Below are 21,005 nucleotides of genomic sequence, written 5' to 3' on the forward strand. Positions count from 1 at the left end.
CAAAACTCTAAAACAAGCCCAGGAAATACACAGAACAGGCGACATATAGCGCATGAAGGGAGGTCACATAAAGGGAACAACAGAGAGACCGTTTTAAAATCCGTTTTTTTCTAATTTCTCAACTGCGTTGTTTTTTTTCACAGCCATGAGCAATAGAAAAGAATTTTTTTTTGTTTTACTCTAATGTTTTTTATCTTTGAAGTTCTATGACTTTAATTTTTCCACAATTCTGTGTTCGCATAAAACTCAGTATTTCATTTATTTATATCAGTTTTTTGTAAAACTAATTTTTCCCTCCTTTCCATGAAGTATTAAAAACTTTCTGAAAATTCAATTTCATAGAACTCCTTATAATGGAATTTTTGCTTACAACTTGTCCTAGTCGCCATAATTTAAAAGTTTTTTGTTTTATAACTCTTGCAGTTATGCAACAAAAATTTTTTTCTCTACAATACAGTACAAAATGAGTACAAACTTGAACATCTAAAATTCAACAAACGAAATAATGTCTACAACTGAGTACAGAATGATGGTCAATAGAGAGATGTCATTTGAGCATCTAAAAATTTTCAGAAATTTCAAATATAAACAACATCACCGGACTCAAAATTTATTATAGTCACTCAAAATAACATATGAAACTATGTCGCAAATAGAGGACAACGGAGTACCAACGGAAGACTCTATCATCTCCTTCTTTTGTGGACATTAATAATGTGAACAAGTAGTAAACTAGTCAAAAAATAAGATGAACACAAAGTCATTGAATTTACACAACCTTTTTTGTATACAGAACTAGTAAGAGAAAGACTGAAAAGCGCATGCGTTACAAACCGTAACTTTGAAACTGAAAACATTACCGGGCTGAGGATTTTTGCTAAAATTATATACGTTAAGTGGCAACTAGCGTTGACAAATCAGAAAGTTCACCGCAATTTTTTTAAAAAATTTTGCTAAAAATGCGATGAAATGTGCACTTTTAAGCGTAGATCCTACATGATTTTGCGTTTCTAAGCGTATATATGACATAATTCTGCGTTTATTTTAGCGTAGGTTTTGCAATAATTCAACGCTTAGAGCTCTATTTTTACGAATCGAGCTAGTGCCCTCATGCATGCTTGTCGCCTCTTCTACCACTGTCTCACTTAACTTTATTGCTTTTAGGACCCACATTCTTTATATGTAATCAGAAATCAACGCTATATTCAACGCAGAATTTTGTAAGACCAACGCTAATTTCAACGAAAAATATTGTAGGATCTACGCTAATTTGAACGCAAAACTATGCAATAACTAAGCTAAATTCAACACAAAACTAATAAAGATCTACGCTAAATTCAATTTAAAGTTTTGTATGATCAACGCTAAAATAAACGCTAAAACAAATAGGATCTACGCTTAGAAAAGCAAGTTTTTGTAAGATCAACGCTCAATTCAACGCCAAATTGTGTAAAATCTACGCTAAATTCAATGCAAAGTTATATAACATCAACGCTAGTTTCAACGCAAAATTTCAAACTCAAAAATGCAAAATTATGTAACACTTACGATCAAGTTTAGATCTTACTTAAATTAAACGCATTCACCACCAGTTTTGACGTAATTTTGGGTTTTGTAGCGTTGACACACCGACCTTGATATTATCAGCACACAAAATTTAAAATTTTTGTTTTATTCACACTGGAGATTTCTTTAATAATAAGGAGATTCTTACACAAAAATTACGTCTGACTTATCATTATTGTGAATATGACCATAAGGCTACTTCTGGTAAGAAATATTTTTTAAAGTTGTTAGAGGAATTTGTGAACAAAACTCTTTTTTATCACATCATCATCTCAGCAATAAACTATCAAATGCATGCTCTAAGCATTTTACTCTGACCTGAAACGCACATTATTTTACGTACAATGTGAAAAATGACTAACTTTCCATTTAACCCTACGAGAAGACCGATTGAAAAACCAGATATCTCAACCTAACAAAGAAGAGGAAAATAAAAAAATATATTATTTATAAAAGACGAATTGTCCGAAAAAAGCAAGTTAATATAGATACATTATGTAAGAAGTTTTTGCAGAAAATGATGGCCCATATGCGCTTGTCGTAGACGTACATAAAAAAAGCAATAAAATCAAATAGAAAGAGCAAATGCCCAACGTCGAATACAATATACCTGAACTTTTGATCCATAATTCTTTATTTGGATACGCATAGTTGAACAGAGAACAGTAGAAAACTTAGTTTTTAGCGTGATAGAATGGACGCGTGATTTATTGAGAACTATTTTTTATTAAGATACGTGAATTTACATACACTATGGTACCAAAAAGCTACGTACAGCACGATTCGTGCTCTTTCGGTGGCTTCATTTTGGAACAAAATTTTTGATTTGCGTAATGGCATGGAGAAAGCAGGAAATTTTGAAATGTAAAACAAAAAGTTGTTCTCGTGTTTCCACCCTTAAACAGAAAAGACGGCTGCGCTGCTTGGTTTTTTCACTGCTTGCAGATGCAATTCGAACTGTCCAATTTTCACGAAAATTAAGATGGGAGAAGCCTAGCTTAAAATCAAGATCTAGTGGACAGCCTGGTTACAAGATACCAAACCTTAACAGTCTAAGAGCGTTGTCAGTGAGGGAATTGTGCGGGTTCATTGAAGAAATGGAACAAAATTTATTGACAAAAAGCACACAAAAATCAAGTTCCGACCAGCAATCACTTATGTTCCGGGGTACAATCCAAACACAGGAAACTAATAGTTAGATGTTCAAATAGGCTGAAGGTTTTTAGTTTACTTGGAAATTTTGGAAAAAAATGAGAGAAAAATTGTATTTTGAATCATTTATCGACAAGATGAGGCTACTGTACATAAATCACAAAATTTTCATCACTTTGTTCAGTGACCAAAATGGGCGGTGGGGTTCTCCGAAATCTAGATTGGTCAAAAAATGGGCTCGGTCTAAATCCAATTAAAATTTGCTGGCAATTTTGATGCAGCAGTTACAAAAATAGACAGTTCTCTGGAGAGATTTGCACAGTCCCTTGTCGGAGACTTGACTTAGATGCCGATGGAAACATTATTGTAGAATATATAAACCACAAACAAAATTTCAAAAATTTATAGACGTATTAACTTGTTAGTAGAGAACTGATTTGACCAAAAACACTGTTTAATTTCATGATTGTGGCGCTTTCTAAGAATACTGTACTTATTCCTAGGTTTTTTGAACAATAGTGTGGGTTGCAATAAAAATGATTTCTATCTAAACCTGAAGCCAGAACGCAAAAAAACTGCTGCTTATTCTTTTTGCTGAATTTTTTCTTTCTTTTTTTATTCTTTTCCTATATATCCGGCATACGGTGGAAGAAAAAAAATTGTTTCAAAAATTGGGTGTATAGCTTGTTTAGGTGTTTTCATTCATACGTTGAGGTTGGATCTCTTTATTTATTATTGTTCGATAATTTTTAAAGTATTAGGTAGAAAATTGTAGTATTTTTTGAGCGTGCAGCTAGTTCAAGCATGAAAAAGCAGTTTTTTCTTCTTTCTCTTTTAACTTATTTAGACAATCAAAATCTGCAACGTATTTGATGAAAATTCCGCTTGAAAATAAGCATATATGAATAACGCCCATAAAAGTCTCTAAATATTTTTGAACTTCTTCCGATTTGGTTCACAAACTGTGCACTGCATGTGAAAAAATCTCAATTTTAGTGCGAACCAATCACTCAACTGTACTATTTACTGGGAATTTGAAGAACCCGGGTCGAGGGTCACCGCCATTCAAAGCAAAAAATATGCAAGACAAGCGGTGAATGCGGAAAGCATTGTAAGATAAGCGGTGAATGCGGCGAAGACAATTTATCGCCTGGTAGCGTTGAAATTACATAAATTCACCGCCCAAAAAGATTTCGAAATTATGTGAGATAAGCTATGATTGCGTTGAAATTACATATACTCACCTCTTAATTTAGTGGTGAAATTACATAAATTGGCTAGAAAAAAAGTTTCAAAAAGATGTAAGATTGTGGGGTAACTTTAGTGGGGTATTGTTAGATTTTACCCCCCCCCCCAAAAAAAAAACTACCCACTAATCTTACATATTTTTTACATCTTTTTAAGCGGTGAAGTTTTGAAATTTCACCACCACACCAAGCGGTGAACATACAAAAAAATACCACATTTCACCGATAAATATGTAATTTTACCGCTAGATGTCGCAAATCTTAAAAAATTTTAACGCGCATGTTTACAGAAAGTATTTAATTTGATTTAAATTCAGAACAAATTTAGCAAAGAGTAGTGAAAGGTGGTGAAGTGGAAGAAGGAATGGCTGCCATGCATTAGGTGAGACGTTCGAACCCGTGCAAGTGAGGTAATTTAAAGTACGTGATGAAATTTCATCTTTTAGCGGTGAAATGTGGCGGCTCACTCTACATTATTTCACCGCAATTCACCGCAAAATTATGTACAAAATTTGCGGTGAAAAAAAATTTATCGCTTATCGTATATATTTTCCGATTTTTCGTCGACCCGAGGTCTTTTCTCTTCTTTCGCCCTTTCGCCCACGCACATATGATGAGTTATTTTTGTATACAGAGCGTCCTAAACAGCAATGTACAAATTTGAAACTTTAGGGCCATAAACGGCTACTAGCAGTGGGGTTGAGTTAGGGGCATTGCAGAGTGTGTACAGATCGGCATTAAAATTTTCAATAAAGTGTATGGCAACTACCTCATAATTCCGGTTTGTAATATTTCCTCCAAGATGGTTACAAAAACAAGAGTGATTAAAAATTCGAAACAAAACAGACCTTCAGAAGATATCTATCTCATAGACAGTTTCTTGATGGCCTGATCACCAAAAAAGAAAATTAAAATATTGAACCAAAAAGATCAAAATCGCGACAGCTAAAGGTAACCAACATTGTGACTGGTCTTAGCCCTAAAAAAACTGGTGTTAACTTTCGAAAACAATTAAGCTTCATACTGAAATGCGAACCAGATTTTTTAAAAAAATGCATAGACTTAAGCAAAACCAACTAAACTTTTTTCATAATAAATTTAGGGATAACTTTTTTGTCCATAATGGAGAAATCGCCTCTCTATGTTACTCACCTACACTGATTTTTTTTCTCCGTCTTCGCTCTAAAATTCTTCAACAATTCTTAGTGGTGGCACTTGGCATCTTTCAATAAAGACCTATTTGAAATTTTCGAAATTCGAAACTTTTGGTTCACAAAGGGCTACGACGGTTCAGAAAGGGCTATTGTCCAGATCAGCATTGACATTTTCATTAAATCGCCTATCTAATACCTCTTATTTCCATGTTGGACGGATAATACGCGAGATAATCAGATCCCCTTTATAGTAATATTTGCTCGGAAATGTATTAAAATTGCAAAATGGAATTATAATAAATTTTTGAGTAAAATAAATCCCCCATACAGATATCATTATGGGCGTAAGACAGAGATGGTGTTGGTTTGAAATGGGTGTGTATGTTGTGTGTTTGTGTATGTACAGAATAGGTTTTCTGAAAATTTCTTTGATTTTGCAGAAACCATGTCGTCACTCCCTGTTGTTGATGTGAACACAACCGACACAGTTCCCATCCCAACGTTCCAGGTAGCCTTCTCTCAGATTCTGTTGTCACTTGGGTCTGTACCAGTGCATGTTGTTGTAATGTCCAGCCAGATAATTGTGATCCTGATGTCTATGGGTCTGGAAGGCAACAGTTCAGCCCAGACGTTGATGTGGGTTCAAGCTGTGGCTGATATTCTCAAACGGGCACTCATTGTATTCTTTGTTCTCTGTTCTAACATTTGTAAGTTGTGTTTTCAAAATCCATTTCGGTGGGCTCAGCAGCAAGGCAAAACTCACGGATTGTCACCGGGGGAGGGGGCGTTCCCTCCGTGACGATCCATGATGTACATGTTTTGGGACGTTTTTTTTTCTCGTCTTGAACAATTGACAAAATTTGTATTTTTTTCAAAATTTCAGGGCGACAAAAACATGAAAATTTTTCAAAATTGTATGGGGCGAAAACTTTAAAAAATTGTCCCAAATTGTAGAGTGAGCACAAAAATCTGGAATTTTGTCTCAATTTTTTGCAAGGAACAAAAACCTTTCGAGAGTTCTGTCAGAAGAGACGAAAACTTGTAAAACGTTCTCAAAATTGTAGAGGAAAACAACTTGTAATATTTCGGCCTAAATTGCACAGGGTCAAAAATTTCCAATTTTGCAAGGTTTTGTTGAGGTTGCGAAGAGTTTGTGAACATTTTGCAATTTTTCGGGTTGATAAATTTGCATTTCAAAATTGAAAAACCATAGACTCATTTGTAGCCAGAAGTGACTGTTCTTGCGTTTCCCACTCGACTATTCAAAACTAGACGGGGTAAAAAAAAACTGTAAAAGGTACTCATAAATGTAGGGGGACAAAAATATTTTTTTTTGAATTTTTGCGGTGAACAAATTTTTCTCGGTCTGTGTCTGGTGTGACGAAAACTTGAACAAAGTATGTCAAAAAATTGTAGGGCAAAAAATTTATGAAGATCTGTAATGTTTCGGCCACTTTTTTTGGGGACAAAAAAATGTCAATTTTTAGAAGTTTTTAGGTGGCGGAGAAATTGTATTAAATTTTGGAGTAAATAGATTGTCCCCGCAAAGGTTCTGGAGGTCGCATTTCAAAATTGAAAAAAAACTTGAGTTTTTTTATTTACAATTGACTAGTCTTGGGTTTTTAACCTGAAATTGAAAAGCTAACCAGCGAGCGTATGTGTGTGTGCTAGAGAGAGTATCGAGACATTGCTAAATTTACATATGAAGATTAAAAGCTAGCACTTGAAAGATCATTAAAAGAAGAATAAAAAAGACTGCCTAAGCGTTGGAAAACTCTTCTTTATCACAGTTTTGATAAAAGGGAACTTTGGAATAACAGTTACTGAAAATAGGTTTCTGTCCTGACTTTTTGTAAAACACTTTTTCTTTGTTTAATTGTTTTCTCACCTTTTGTTCGCTTTTATATATGGTCTGTGGACCTCAATTTTTTGAAGGTGCCAAATGAAGATTAATTGGTCTTGGTTTGTTAATAAAGCAAACAGCGATGCTTAAAATTTCTACAGAAAACTCTCTTTTACATTTCTTTTATTTTAATTTTTTCTCTCATTACGAAAAGCCGCTACATTCCTAAGTGAAGGAGTATGATTGGAAAGCGAAAATGTATGCGCGCTCAAAGATAAATTCTGCAGCTTCACAAAATTTTCCAAAAGCAACAAATAGAAAATTAGGAAACATTCAAAATAATTAAAAAAATTCAAGCCATGTTCGAGCAAATGACAACCACATCGAGCAAATACTCCTACTTTCTGGGAAAAATAACCTTTTGAATACACAGACAAAAACGCTGAAACATAACCCATGCTGTGCCCATATAATTGAATTCGAATTCGAAAAAAGAAACCTGAAAAATTGCGTCGAATATCACAATAATCAATAGAAAAATAAAATATAGCGAACTACTCGTCTGGATACTGATCGTAGAAAGTGAAATTGAACAATTCAAAGCAAAAGTTCCATTGAACAATTTTGACGGTATTTATTGCCATGATATAAGGGTGCCTCCCATTTTCTATTCTTCCACGTGACCGTCTTCGATTCTTTCTTGTTTCCGTCCAACGATCACTGAAAATGGCAATCAAATGTTAAGTTTAGAAAATTCGATCAACAAAGCCTTGACTTATTTACGAATCGAAGTTACATAGCGAAATAAAGACTAACGACTGGTGTTTAAAAAAGCAATTCCTCTTGCATTGAACAAAAAAACCTCTGGACTTTTCGAGTCATTTCCTCTGCCTAATCCACAATCTGGATAACTTAGCCCTGCTTTGGCGTTCAAATTTGACATTTATTGTGATCTCAAGGGACAAATCAAAGATAGAGCTTCTAAATGACAAGGTCCTCAGCCAGTGCATAGGGTTAAGCGTTTTTTCTATAAGTAATCAGACAATTCTTTTGCTGGAAACAAGGAGCTGTTGTTTTTGGACATTATGCATCCCGGGCCGAGGATTTTGCCGAAAAATAACGGGGAAAAGAGTGTAAAGAGTTTAAAAATAATATGTTTACACCGTTGGTGCCCCCTTATTGAGGGCGGAATTACCTGTTAAAGTGTAATGTTAGTGGTATAATTTTAAGAGTTAACGGTGGAAGAAGAGTGGACTAACTTATTTTTACACTCTTTGGATTACACTGTTAAAACCTATTCTTACACTCTTTATTACACCGTTAAAACTTATTATTACACTCTTTTTAACATCGTTAAAACTTATTGTTACACTCTTGTTTACACTCTTTTTCTATCATTTACAACCGTAAATTTCACTTTAATATGTAATTCCACCCTTAATAAGGGGGAACTAACGATTTAAAATTATTATTTTTAAACTCTTTACACTCTTTTCCCCGTTATTTTTCGGCAAAATCTTTGGCCCGTAAACCGTCTCGAAAGCACGAGGTAGTCTGACCAGATGCACTAAATGGGTCTATATATATATTTAGCCACAGTAGTGTCGGAAATATCTCAATTTGATTTCACAAAAATCAACTCTTGAGATTTTTCCATTATGGTTTGGGTATATTTCCTTCCTCCTTATCTCAACCGGGCTAGGGACCGGCTACGGCGGAGTTATGTACATTCAACTATAGGAGATTTTTGAGCAAAACAGTGGCCGAAAAACCAGGCCTAAACTATATCTCCAAAACAAAATAAAAGCAAACAATAAAATAGCTAAGAATTTGCGGAAACAAAAACAAAATTATAAAAAATTACAAAATATATTAGATAAAATAATATATATAAAGAAGTTAACTTTTTCCAGAGGCTTGCTATACCGACAATTCTTTTTTCCCTAGATTCTATATACCCTGGGGATACTTCATACCAAGTTTTGTTCAATTTGGACAACTCTATGACCCAATCAAAAATAACTATATTTAAAATTCCCTAATCGCTAAAATCGCAAATTTCCGTATGAAAAACTAACCTATTTCCGAGGCAAGCTATACCGAAAATTCTTGTTGTTTAACACTCTACCTACACAGAGGATACTCCATACCGAGTTTGGTTGATTTCAACAACTCAATGACCCTATCAAAATGACTATAGTTAAAATTCGCTAATCGCGAAAGTCGCAAATATCCGTATGAAAAACTAACTTTTTTCCTAGGCAAGCTATACCAAAAAATCTTATCGTTTTACGCTCTAACTACATAGGGGATACTCCATACCGAGTTTGGTTCGATTTCAACAACTCCTTGACCCGAAGAAAAGACCTATTCCTAAAATCCGCTAATCACGAAGTTCGCAAATTTAAGTATGAAAAACTAACTTTTTTCCTAGACAGCTATAGCAAAAATTTGTGTTGTTTTGCACTCTTCCTATAATAAGAATACTCCATACCGAATTGTTTTCGATTTCAACATTTCTATGACCCAATGAAAAATAACTATATTTAAAATTCGCTGATCGCGAAAATCGCAAATTTCCTTTATGAAAAACTAAGTCTTTTCCTAGGCAAGCTATAAAAAAAAATTCTTGTTGTTTTACACTCTTCCTACACAGAGGATACTCCAAACCGAGTTTGGTTCAATTTCAACGACTCTATGACCCAATGAAAAATAACTATAGTTAAAATTCGCTAATCGCGAAAATCGCAAATTTCCGTATGAAAAACTAACTCTTTTCCTAGGCAAGCTAGAGCAACAATTCTTGTTGTTTTATACTCTACCTACACAGAGGATACTCCAAACCGAGTTTGGTTCGATTTCAACAACTCAATGACCCTATCAAAATGACTATAGTTAAAATTCGCTAATCGCGAAAGTCGCAAATATCCGTATGAAAAACTAACTTTTTTCCTAGGCAAGCTATACCAAAAAATCTTATCGTTTTACGCTCTACCTACATAGGGGATACTCCATACCGAGTTTGGTTCGATTTCAACAACTCCTTGACCCGATGAAAAGACCTTTTCCTAAAATTCGCTAATCACGAAATTCGCAAATTTAAGTACGAAAAACTAACTTTTTTCCTAGACAGCTATAGTAAAAATTTTTGTTGTTTTGCACTCTTCCTACAAAGAGAATACTCCATACCGAGTTTGTTTGGATTTCAACAACTCTATGACCCAATGAAAAATAACTATGGTTAAAATTCGCTAATCACATAAATCGAAAATTTCCGTATGAAAAACTAACTTTTTTCCTAGGCAAGCTATACCAAAAATTCTTGTTGTTTTACACTCTTCCTACACAGAGGATACTCCAAACCGAGTTTGGTTTGATTTCAACGACTCTATGACCCAATGAAAAATAACTATAGTTAAAATTCGCTAATCGCGAAAATCGCAAATTTCCGTATGAAAAACTAACTTTTTTCCTGGGCAAGCTAAACCAAAAATTGTTGTTGTTGTACACTCTTCCTACACAGAGGATACTCCATACCGAGTTTGGTTCGATTTCAACGACTCTATGACCCAATGAAAAATAACTATAGTTAAAATTCGCTAATCGCGAAAATCGCAAAATTTCCGCATGAAAAACTAACTCTTCTCCTAGGCAAGCTAGACCAACAATTCTTGTTGTTTTACACTCTACCTACACAGAGGATACTCCAAACCGAGTTTGGTTCGATTTCAACAACTCTATGACCCAATGAAAAATAACTAGTTAAAACTCGCTAATGGCGAAAATCGCAAATTTCCGTATGAAAAACTAACTCTTTTCCTAGGCAAGCTAGACCAACAATTCTTGTTGTTGTACACTCTACCTACACAGAGGGTACTCCAAACCGAGTTTGGTTCGATTTCAACGACTCTATGACCCAATGAAAAATAACTATAGTTAAAATTCGCTAATCGCGAAAATCGCAAAATTTCCGCATGAAAAACTAACTCTTTTCCTAGGCAAGCTAGACCAACAATTCTTGTTGTTTTACACTCTACCTAAACAGAGGATACTCCATACCGAGTTTGGTTGATTTCAACAACTCAATGACCCTATCAAAATGACTATAGTTAAAATTCGCTAATCGCGAAAGTCGCAAATATCCGTATGAAAAACTAACTTTTTTCCTAGGCAAGCTATACCAAAAAATCCTATCGTTTTACGCTCTAACTACATAGGGGATACTCCATACCGAGTTTGGTTCGATTTCAACATTTCCTTGACCCGATGAAAAGACCTATTCCTAAAATTCGCTATTCACGAAGTTCGCAAATTTAACTATGAAAAACTAACTTTTTTTCCTAGACAGCTATAGCAAAAATTTTTGTTGTTTTGCACTCTTCCTATAATAAGAATACTCCATACCGAAATGTTTTCGATTTCAACATTTCTATGACCCAATGAAAAATAACTATATTTAAAATTCGCTGATCGCGAAAATCACAAATTTCCTTTATGAAAAACTAAGTCTTTTCCTAGGCAAGCTATAACAAAAATTCTTGTTGTTTTACACTCTTCCTACACAGAGGATACTCCAAACCGAGTTTGATTCAATTTCAACGACTCTATGACCCAATGAAAAATAACTATAGTTAAAATTCGCTAATCGCGAAAATCGCAAAATTTCCGCATGAAAAACTAACTCTTTTCCTAGGCAAGCTAGACCAACAATTCTTGTTGTTTTACACTCTACCTACACAGCGGATACTCCAAACCGAGTTTGGTTCGATTTCAACAACTCTATGACCCAATGAAAAATAACTAGTTAAAACTCGCTAATCACAAAAATCGCAAATTTCCGTATGAAAAACTAACTTTTTTCCTAGGCAAGCTAAACCAACAATTCTTGTTGTTTTACACTCTAACTACACAGAGGATACTCCATACCGAGTTTGGTTGATTTCAACAACTCAATGACCCTATCAAAATGACTATAGTTAAAATTCGCTAATCGCGAAAGTCGCAAATATCCGTATGAAAAACTAACTTTTTTCCTAGGCAAGCTATACCAAAAAATCCTATCGTTTTACGCTCTAACTACATAGGGGATACTCCATACCGAGTTTGGTTCGATTTCAACATTTCCTTGACCCGATGAAAAGACCTATTCCTAAAATTCGCTATTCACGAAGTTCGCAAATTTAAGTATGAAAAACTAACTTTTTTTCCTAGACAGCTATAGCAAAAATTTTTGTTGTTTTGCACTCTTCCTATAATAAGAATACTCCATACCGAAATGTTTTTGATTTCAACATTTCTATGACCCAATGAAAAATAACTATATTTAAAATTCGCTGATCGCGAAAATCACAAATTTCCTTTATGAAAAACTAAGTCTTTTCCTAGGCAAGCTATAAAAAAAATTCTTGTTGTTTTACACTCTTCCTACGCAGAGGATACTCCAAACCGAGTTTGGTTCAATTTCAACGACTCTATGACCCAATGAAAAATAACTATAGTTAAAATTCGCTAATCGCGAAAATCGCAAAATTTCCGCATGAAAAACTAACTCTTTTCCTAGGCAAGCTAGACCAACAATTCTTGTTGTTTTACACTCTTCCTACACAGAGGATACTCCAAACCGAGTTTGGTTCGATTTCAACGACTCTATGACCCAATGAAAAATAACTATAGTTAAAATTCGCTAATCGCGAAAATCGCAAATTTCCGTATGAAAAACTAACTCTTTTCCTAGGCAAGCTAGAGCAACGATTCTTGTTGTTTTACACTCTACCTACACAGAGGATACTCCAAACCGAGTTTGGTTCGATTTCAACAACTCAATGACCCTATCAAAATGACTATAGTTAAAATTCGCTAATCGCGAAAGTCGCAAATATCCGTATGAAAAACTAACTTTTTTCCTAGGCAAGCTATACCAAAAAATCTTATCGTTTTACGCTCTACCTACATAGGGGATACTCCATACCGAGTTTGGTTCGATTTCAACAACTCCTTGACCCGATGAAAAGACCTTTTCCTAAAATTCGCTAATCACGAAATTCGCAAATTTAAGTATGAAAAACTAACTTTTTTCCTAGACAGCTATAGCAAAAATTTTTGTTGTTTTGCACTCTTCCTACAAAGAGAATACTCCATACCGAGTTTGTTTGGATTTCAACAACTCTATGACCCAATGAAAAATAACTATAGTTAAAACTCGCTAATTGCGAAAATCGCAAATTTCCGTATGAAAAACTAACTCTTTTCTTAGGCAAGCTAGACCAACAATTCTTGTTGTTTTACACTCTACCTACAAAGAGGATACTCCAAACCGAGTTTGGTTCGATTTCAACGACTCTATGACCCAATGAAAAATAACTAAAGTTAAAATTCGCTAATCGCGAAAATCGCAAATTTCCTTTATGAAAAACTAACTCTTTTCCTAGGCAAGCTATAACAAAAATTCTTGTTGTTTTACACTCTACCTACACAGAGGATACTCCAAACCGAGTTTGGTTCGATTTCAACAACTCTATGACCCAATGAAAAATAACTAGTTAAAACTCGCTAATCACAAAAATCGCAAATTTCCGTATGAAAAACTAACTTTTTTCCTAGGCAAGCTAAACCAAAAATTCTTGTTGTTTTACACCCTTCCTACACAGAGGATACTCCATACCGAGTTTGTTTTCGATTTCAACATTTCTATGACCCAATGAAAAATAACTATATTTAAAATTCGCTGATCGCGAAAATCGCAAATTTCCTTTATGAAAAACTAAGTCTTTTCCTAGGCAAGCTATAACAAAAATTCTTGTTGTTTTACACTCTTCCTACACAGAGGATACTCCAAACCGAGTTTGGTTCAATTTCAACGACTCTATGACCCAATGAAAAATAACTATAGTTAAAATTCGCTAATCGCGAAAATCGCAAATTTCCGTATGAAAAACTAACTCTTTTCCTAGGCAAGCTAGACCAACAATTCTTGTTGTTTTACACTCTACCTACACAGAGGATACTCCATACCGAGTTTGGTTCGATTTCAACAACTCAATGACCCTATCAAAATGACTACAGTTAAAATTCGCTAATCGCGAAAGTCGCAAATATCCGTATGAAAAACTAACTTTTTTCCTAGGCAAGCTATACCAAAAAATCTTATCGTTTTACGCTCTACCTACATAAGGGATACTCCATACCGAGTTTGGTTCGATTTCAACAACTCCTTGACCCGATGAAAAGACCTTTTCCTAAAATTCGCTAATCACGAAATTCGCAAATTTAAGTATGAAAAACTAACTTTTTTCCTAGACAGCTATAGCAAAAATTTTTGTCGTTTTGCACTCTTCCTACAACGAGAATACTCCATACCGATTTTGTTTCGATTTCAACAACTCTATGACCCAATGAAAAATAACTATAGTTAAAACTCGCTAATGGCGAAAATCGCAAATTTCCGTATGAAAAACTAACTCTTTTCCTAGGCAAGCTAGACCAACAATTCTTGTTGTTTTACACTCTACCTACACAGAGGATACTCCAAACCGAGTTTGGTTCGATTTCAACGACTCTATGACCCAATGAAAAATAACTATAGTTAAAATTCGCTAATCGCGAAAATCGCAAATTTCCGTATGAAAAACTAACTCTTTTCCTAGGCAAGCTAGACCAACAATTCTTGTTGTTTTACACTCTACCTACACAGAGGATACTCCAAACCGAGTTTGGTTCGATTTCAACAACTCTATGACCCAATGAAAAATAACTAGTTAAAATTCGCTAATCACAAAAATCGCAAATTTCCGTATGAAAAACTAACTTTTTTCCTAGGCAAGCTAAACCAAAAATTCTTGTTGTTTTACACCCTTCCTACACAGAGGATACTCCATACCGAGTTTGTTTCGATTTCAAAAAATCCAGGAACCAAGGAAAAATAACTATAGTTAAAATTCGCTAATCGCGAAAATCGCAATTTTCCGTATGAAAAACTAATTTTTTTCCTAGGCAAGCTTGAACAAAAATTCTTGTTGTTTTACACTCTGCCTACACAGAGGATACTCCAAGCCGATTTTGATGCGATTTCAACAACTCAATGACCCAATGAAAAATAACTATAGTTAAAATTCGCTAATCGCGAAAATCGCAAATCTCCTTTATGAAAAACTAACTCTTTTCCTAGGCAAGCTATAACAAAAATTCTTGTTGTTTTACACTCTTCCTACACAGAGGATACTCCAAACCGAGTTTGGTTTGATTTCAACGACTCTATGACCCAATGAAAAATAACTATAGTTAAAATTCGCTAATCGCGAAAATCGCAAATTTCCGTATGAAAAACTAACTCTTTTCCTAGGCAAGCTAGACCAACAATTCTTGTTGTTTTACACTCTACCTACACAGAGGATACTCCAAACCGAGTTTGGTTCGATTTCAACAACTCTATGACCCAATGAAAAATAACTAGTTAAAATTCGCTAATCACAAAAATCGCAAATTTCCGTATGAAAAACTAACTTTTTTCCTAGGCAAGCTATAACAAAAATTCTTGTTGTTTTACACTCTACCTACACAGAGGATAGTCCAAACCGAGTTTGGTGCGATTTCAACAACTCTATGACCCAATGGAAAATAACTATAGTTAAAATTCGCTAATCGCGAAAATCGCAAATTTCCGTATGGAAAACTAACTCTTTTCCTAGGCAAACTAGACCAAAAATTCTTGTTGTTTTACACTCTACCTACACAGAGGATACTCCAAACCGAGTTTGGTTCGATTTCAACAACTCTATGACCCAATGAAAAATAACTATGGTTAAAATTCGCTAATCACATAAATCGAAAATTTCCGTATGAAAAACTAACTTTTTTCTTAGTAAAGCTATACCAAAAAATTCTTGTTGTTTTACACTCTACCTACACAGAGGATACTATAAACCGAGTTTGGTTTGATTTCAACAACTCTATGACCCAATGAAAAATAACTATGGTTAAAATTCGCTAATCACATAAATCGAAAATTTCCGTATGAAAAACTAACTTTTTTCCTAGGCAAGCTATACCAAAAATTCTTGTTGTTTTACACCCTTCCTACACAGAGGATACTCCATACCGAGTTTGTTTCGATTTCAAAAAATCCAGGAACCAAGGAAAAATAACTATAGTTAAAATTCGCTAATCGCGAAAATCGCAATTTTCCGTATGAAAAACTAATTTTTTTCCTAGGCAAGCTTGAACAAAAATTCTTGTTGTTTTACACTCTGCCTACACAGAGGATACTCCAAGCCGATTTTGATGCGATTTCAACAACTCAATGACCCAATGAAAAATAACTATAGTTAAAATTCGCTAATCGCGAAAATCGCAAATCTCCTTTATGAAAAACTAACTCTTTTCCTAGGCAAGCTATAACAAAAATTCTTGTTGTTTTACACTCTTCCTACACAGAGGATACTCCAAACCGAGTTTGGTTTGATTTCAACGACTCTATGACCCAATGAAAAATAACTATAGTTAAAATTCGCTAATCGCGAAAATCGCAAATTTCCGTATGAAAAACTAACTCTTTTCCTAGGCAAGCTAGACCAACAATTCTTGTTGTTTTACACTCTACCTACACAGAGGATACTCCAAACCGAGTTTGGTTCGATTTCAACAACTCTATGACCCAATGAAAAATAACTAGTTAAAATTCGCTAATCACAAAAATCGCAAATTTCCGTATGAAAAACTAACTTTTTTCCTAGGCAAGCTATAACAAAAATTCTTGTTGTTTTACACTCTGCCTACACAGAGGATACTCCAAACCGAGTTTGGTGCGATTTCAACAACTCTATGACCCAATGGAAAATAACTATAGTTAAAATTCGCTAATCGCGAAAATCGCAAATTTCCGTATGGAAAACTAACTCTTTTCCTAGGCAAACTAGACCAAAAATTCTTGTTGTTTTACACTCTACCTACACAGAGGATACTCCAAACCGAGTTTGGTTCGATTTCAACAACTCTATGACCCAATGAAAAATAACTATGGTTAAAATTCGCTAATCACATAAATCGAAAATTTCCGTATGAAAAACTAACTTCTTTCTTAGTAAAGCTATACCAAAAAATTCTTGTTGTTTTACACTCTACCTACACAGAGGATACTATAAACCGAGTTTGGTTTGATTTCAACAACTCTATGACCCAATGAAAAATAACTATGGTTAAAATTCGCTAATCACATAAATCGAAAATTTCCGTATGAAAAACTAACTTTTTTCCTAGGCAAGCTATACCAAAAATTCTTGTTGTTTTACACTCTACCTACACAGAGGATACTCCAAACCGAATTTGGTTTGATTTCAACGACTCTATGACCCAATGAAAAATAACTATAGTTAAAATTCGCTAATCGCGAAAATCGCAAATTTCCGTATGAAAAACTAACTCTTTTCCTAGGCAAGCTAGACCAACAATTCTTGTTGTTTTACACTCTACCTACACAGAGGATACTCCGAACCGAGTTTGGTTCGATTTCAACAACTCTATGACCCAATGAAAAATAACTAGTTAAAATTCGCTAATCACAAAAATCGCAAATTTCCGTATGAAAAACTAACTTTTTTCCTAGGCAAGCTATAACAAAAATTCTTGTTGTTTTACACTCTACCTACACAGAGGATACTCCAAACCGAGTTTGGTGCGATTTCAACAACTCTATGACCCAATGGAAAATAACTATAGTTAAAATTCGCTAATCGCGAAAATCGCAAATTTCCGTATGGAAAACTAACTCTTTTCCCAGGCAAACTAGACCAAAAATTCTTGTCGTTTTATACTCTACCTACACAGAGGATACTCCAAACCGAGTTTGGTTCGATTTCAACAACTCTATGACCCAATGAAAAAAAACTATGGTTAAAATTCGCTAATCACATAAATCGAAAATTTCCGTATGAAAAACTAACTTTTTTCTTAGTCAAGCTATACCAAAAAATTCTTGTTGTTTTACACTCTACCTACACAGAGGATACTATAAACCCAGTTTGGTTTGATTTCAACAACTCTATGACCCAATGAAAAATAACTATGGTTAAAATTCGCTAATCACATAAATCGAAAATTTCCGTATGAAAAACTAACTTTTTTCCTAGGCAAGCTATACCAAAAATTCTTGTTGTTTTACACTCTACCTACACAGAGGATACTCCAAACCGAATTTGGTTTGATTTCAACGATTCTATGACCCAATGAAAAATAACTATAGTTAAAATTCGCTAATCGCGAAAATCGCAAATTTCCGTATGAAAAACTAACTCTTTTCCTAGGCAAGCTAGACCATTAATTCTTGTTGTTTTACACTCTACCTACACAGAGGATACTCCAAACCGAGTTTGGTGCGATTTCAACAACTCTATGACCCAATGAAAAATAACTATAGTTAAAATTCGCTAATCGCGACAATCGCAAATTTCCGTATGAAAAACTGACTCTTTTCCTAGGCAAGCTATAACAAAAATTCTTGTTATTTTACACTCTACCTACACAGAGGATACTCCAAACCGAGTTTGGTGCGATTTCAACAACTCTATGACCCAATGAAAAATAACTATAGTTAAAATTCGCTAATCGCGAAAATCGCAAATTTCCGTATGAAAAACTAACTCTTTTCCTAGGCAAACTAGACCAAAAATTCCTTTTGTTTTACACTCTACCTACACAGAGGATACTCCAAACCGAGTTTGGTTCGATTTCAACAACTCTATGACCCAATGAAAAATAACTATGGTTAAAATTCGCTAATCACATAAATCGAAAATTTCCGTATGAAAAACTAACTTTTTTCCTAGGCAAGCTATACCAAAAATTCTTGTTGTTGTACAATCTTCCTACACAGAGGATACTCCATACTGAGTTTGTTTCGATGTCAAAGACTCCAGGACCCAATGAAAAATAACTATAGTTAAAGTTCGCTAATCGCGAAAATCGCAAATTTCCGTATGAAAAACTAACTCTTTTCCTAGGCAAGCTAGACCAACAATTCTTGTTGTTTTACACTCTACCTACACAGAGGATACTCCATACCGAGTTTGGTTCGATTTCAACAACTCAATGACCCTATCAAAATGACTATAGTTAAAATTCGCTAATCGCGAAAGTCGCAAATATCCGTATGAAAAACTAACTTTTTTCCTAGGCAAGCTATACCAAAAAATCTTATCGTTTTACGCTCTAACTACATAGGGGATACTCCATACCGAGTTTGGTTCGATTTCAACAACTCCTTGACCCGATGAAAAGACCTATTCCTAAAATTCACTAATCACGAAATTCGCAAATTTAAGTATGAAAAACTCATTTTTTTTCCTAGATACGCTGTAGCAAAAATTCTTGTTGTTTTGCACTCTTCCTACAAAGATAATACTCCATACCGAATTGTTTTCGATTTCAACTTTTCTATGACCCAATGAAAAATAACTATTGTTAAAATTTGCTAATCGCGAAAATCGCAAATTTCCGTATGAAAAACTAACTTTTTTCCTAGGCAAGCTGTACCAAAATTTCTTGTTGTTTTACACTCTTCCTACATAGGGGATACTCCATACCGAGTTTGCATTGATCTCAACAACTCCTTGACCCGATGAAAAGATCTATTCCTAAAATTCGCTAATCACGAAATTCGCAAATTTACGTATGAAAAACTAACTTTTTTCCTAGATACGCTGTAGCAAAAATTCTTGTTGTTTTGCACTCTTCCTACAAAGAGAATACTCCATACCGAATTGTTTTCGATTTCAACTTTTCTATGAACCAATGAAAAATAACTATAGTTAAAATTCGCTAATCTCGAAAATCGCAAATTTCCTTTATGAAAAACTAAGTCTTTTCCTAGGCAAGCTATAACAAAATTCTTGTTGTTTTACACTCTTCCTACACAGAGGATACTCCAAACCGAGTTTGGTTTGATTTCAACGACTCTATGACCCAATGAAAAATAACTATAGTTAAAATTCGCTAATCGCGAAAATCGCAAATTTCCGTATGAAAAACTAACTTTTTTCCTAGGCAAGCTAAACCAGAAATTCTTGTTGTTGTACACTCTTCCTACACAGAAGATACTCCATACCGAGTTTGTTTCGATTTCAACAACTCTATGACCCAATGAAAAATAACTATAGTTAAAATTCGCTAATCGCGAAAATCGCAAATTTCCGTATGAAAAACTAACTCTTTTCCTAGGCAAGCTAGACCAACAATTCTTGTTGTTTTACACTCTACCTACACAGAGGATACTCCAAACCGAGTTTGGTTCGATTTCAACAACTCTATGACCCAATGAAAAATAACTATAGTTAAAATTCGCTAATCGCGAAAATCGCAAATTTCCGTATGAAAAACTAACTCTTTTCCTAGGCAAACTAGACCAAAAATTCTTGTTGTTTTACACTCTACCTACACAGAGGATACTCCAAACTGAGTTTGGTTCGATTTCAACAACTCTATGACCCAATGAAAAATAACTATGGTTAAAATTCGCTAATCACATAAATCGAAAATTTCTGTATGAAAAACTAACTTTTTTCCTAGGCAAGCTATACCAAACTTTCTTGTTGTTTTACACTCTTCCTACATAGGGGATACTCCATACCGAGTTTGCATTGATTTCAACAACTCCTTGACCCGATGAAAAGATCTATTCCTAAAATTCGCTAATCACGAAATTCGCAAATTTAGGTATGAAAAACTAACTTTTTTCCTAGATACGCTGTAGCAAAAATTCTTGTTGTTTTGCACTCTTCCTACAAAGAGAATACTCCATACCGAATTGTTTTCGATTTCAACTTTTCTATGAACCAATGAAAAATAACTATAGTTAAAATTCGCTAATCTCGAAAATCGCAAATTTCCTTTATGAAAAACTAAGTCTTTTCCTAGGCAAGCTATAGCAAAAATTCTTGTTGTTTTACACTCTTCCTACACAGAGGATACTCCAAACCGAGTTTGGTTTGATTTCAACGACTCTATGACCCAATGAAAAATAACTATAGTTAAAATTCGCTAATCGCGAAAATCGCA

At 34.5% G+C, this 21,005-nt stretch overlaps 1 protein-coding gene across 1 annotated transcript in view; it reads left to right on the plus strand.

Moving 5' to 3' along the window:
* LOC142351652 (uncharacterized) overlaps positions 1 to 21,005 on the plus strand; it is a 110,988-nt gene that overhangs the window by 872 nt on the left and 89,111 nt on the right. The window contains exon 2 of the mRNA XM_075403792.1: positions 5,560 to 5,826. Coding sequence (XP_075259907.1) covers positions 5,565 to 5,826 — 262 coding nt within the window. The 5' untranslated portion in view covers positions 5,560 to 5,564. The remainder of the gene's footprint in view (positions 1 to 5,559; positions 5,827 to 21,005) is intronic.

Source organism: Convolutriloba macropyga, chromosome 13 (assembly GCF_964194025.1).
Source record: "Convolutriloba macropyga chromosome 13, txConMacr16.3, whole genome shotgun sequence".
Taxonomy (NCBI): Eukaryota; Metazoa; Xenacoelomorpha; order Acoela; family Convolutidae; genus Convolutriloba; species Convolutriloba macropyga.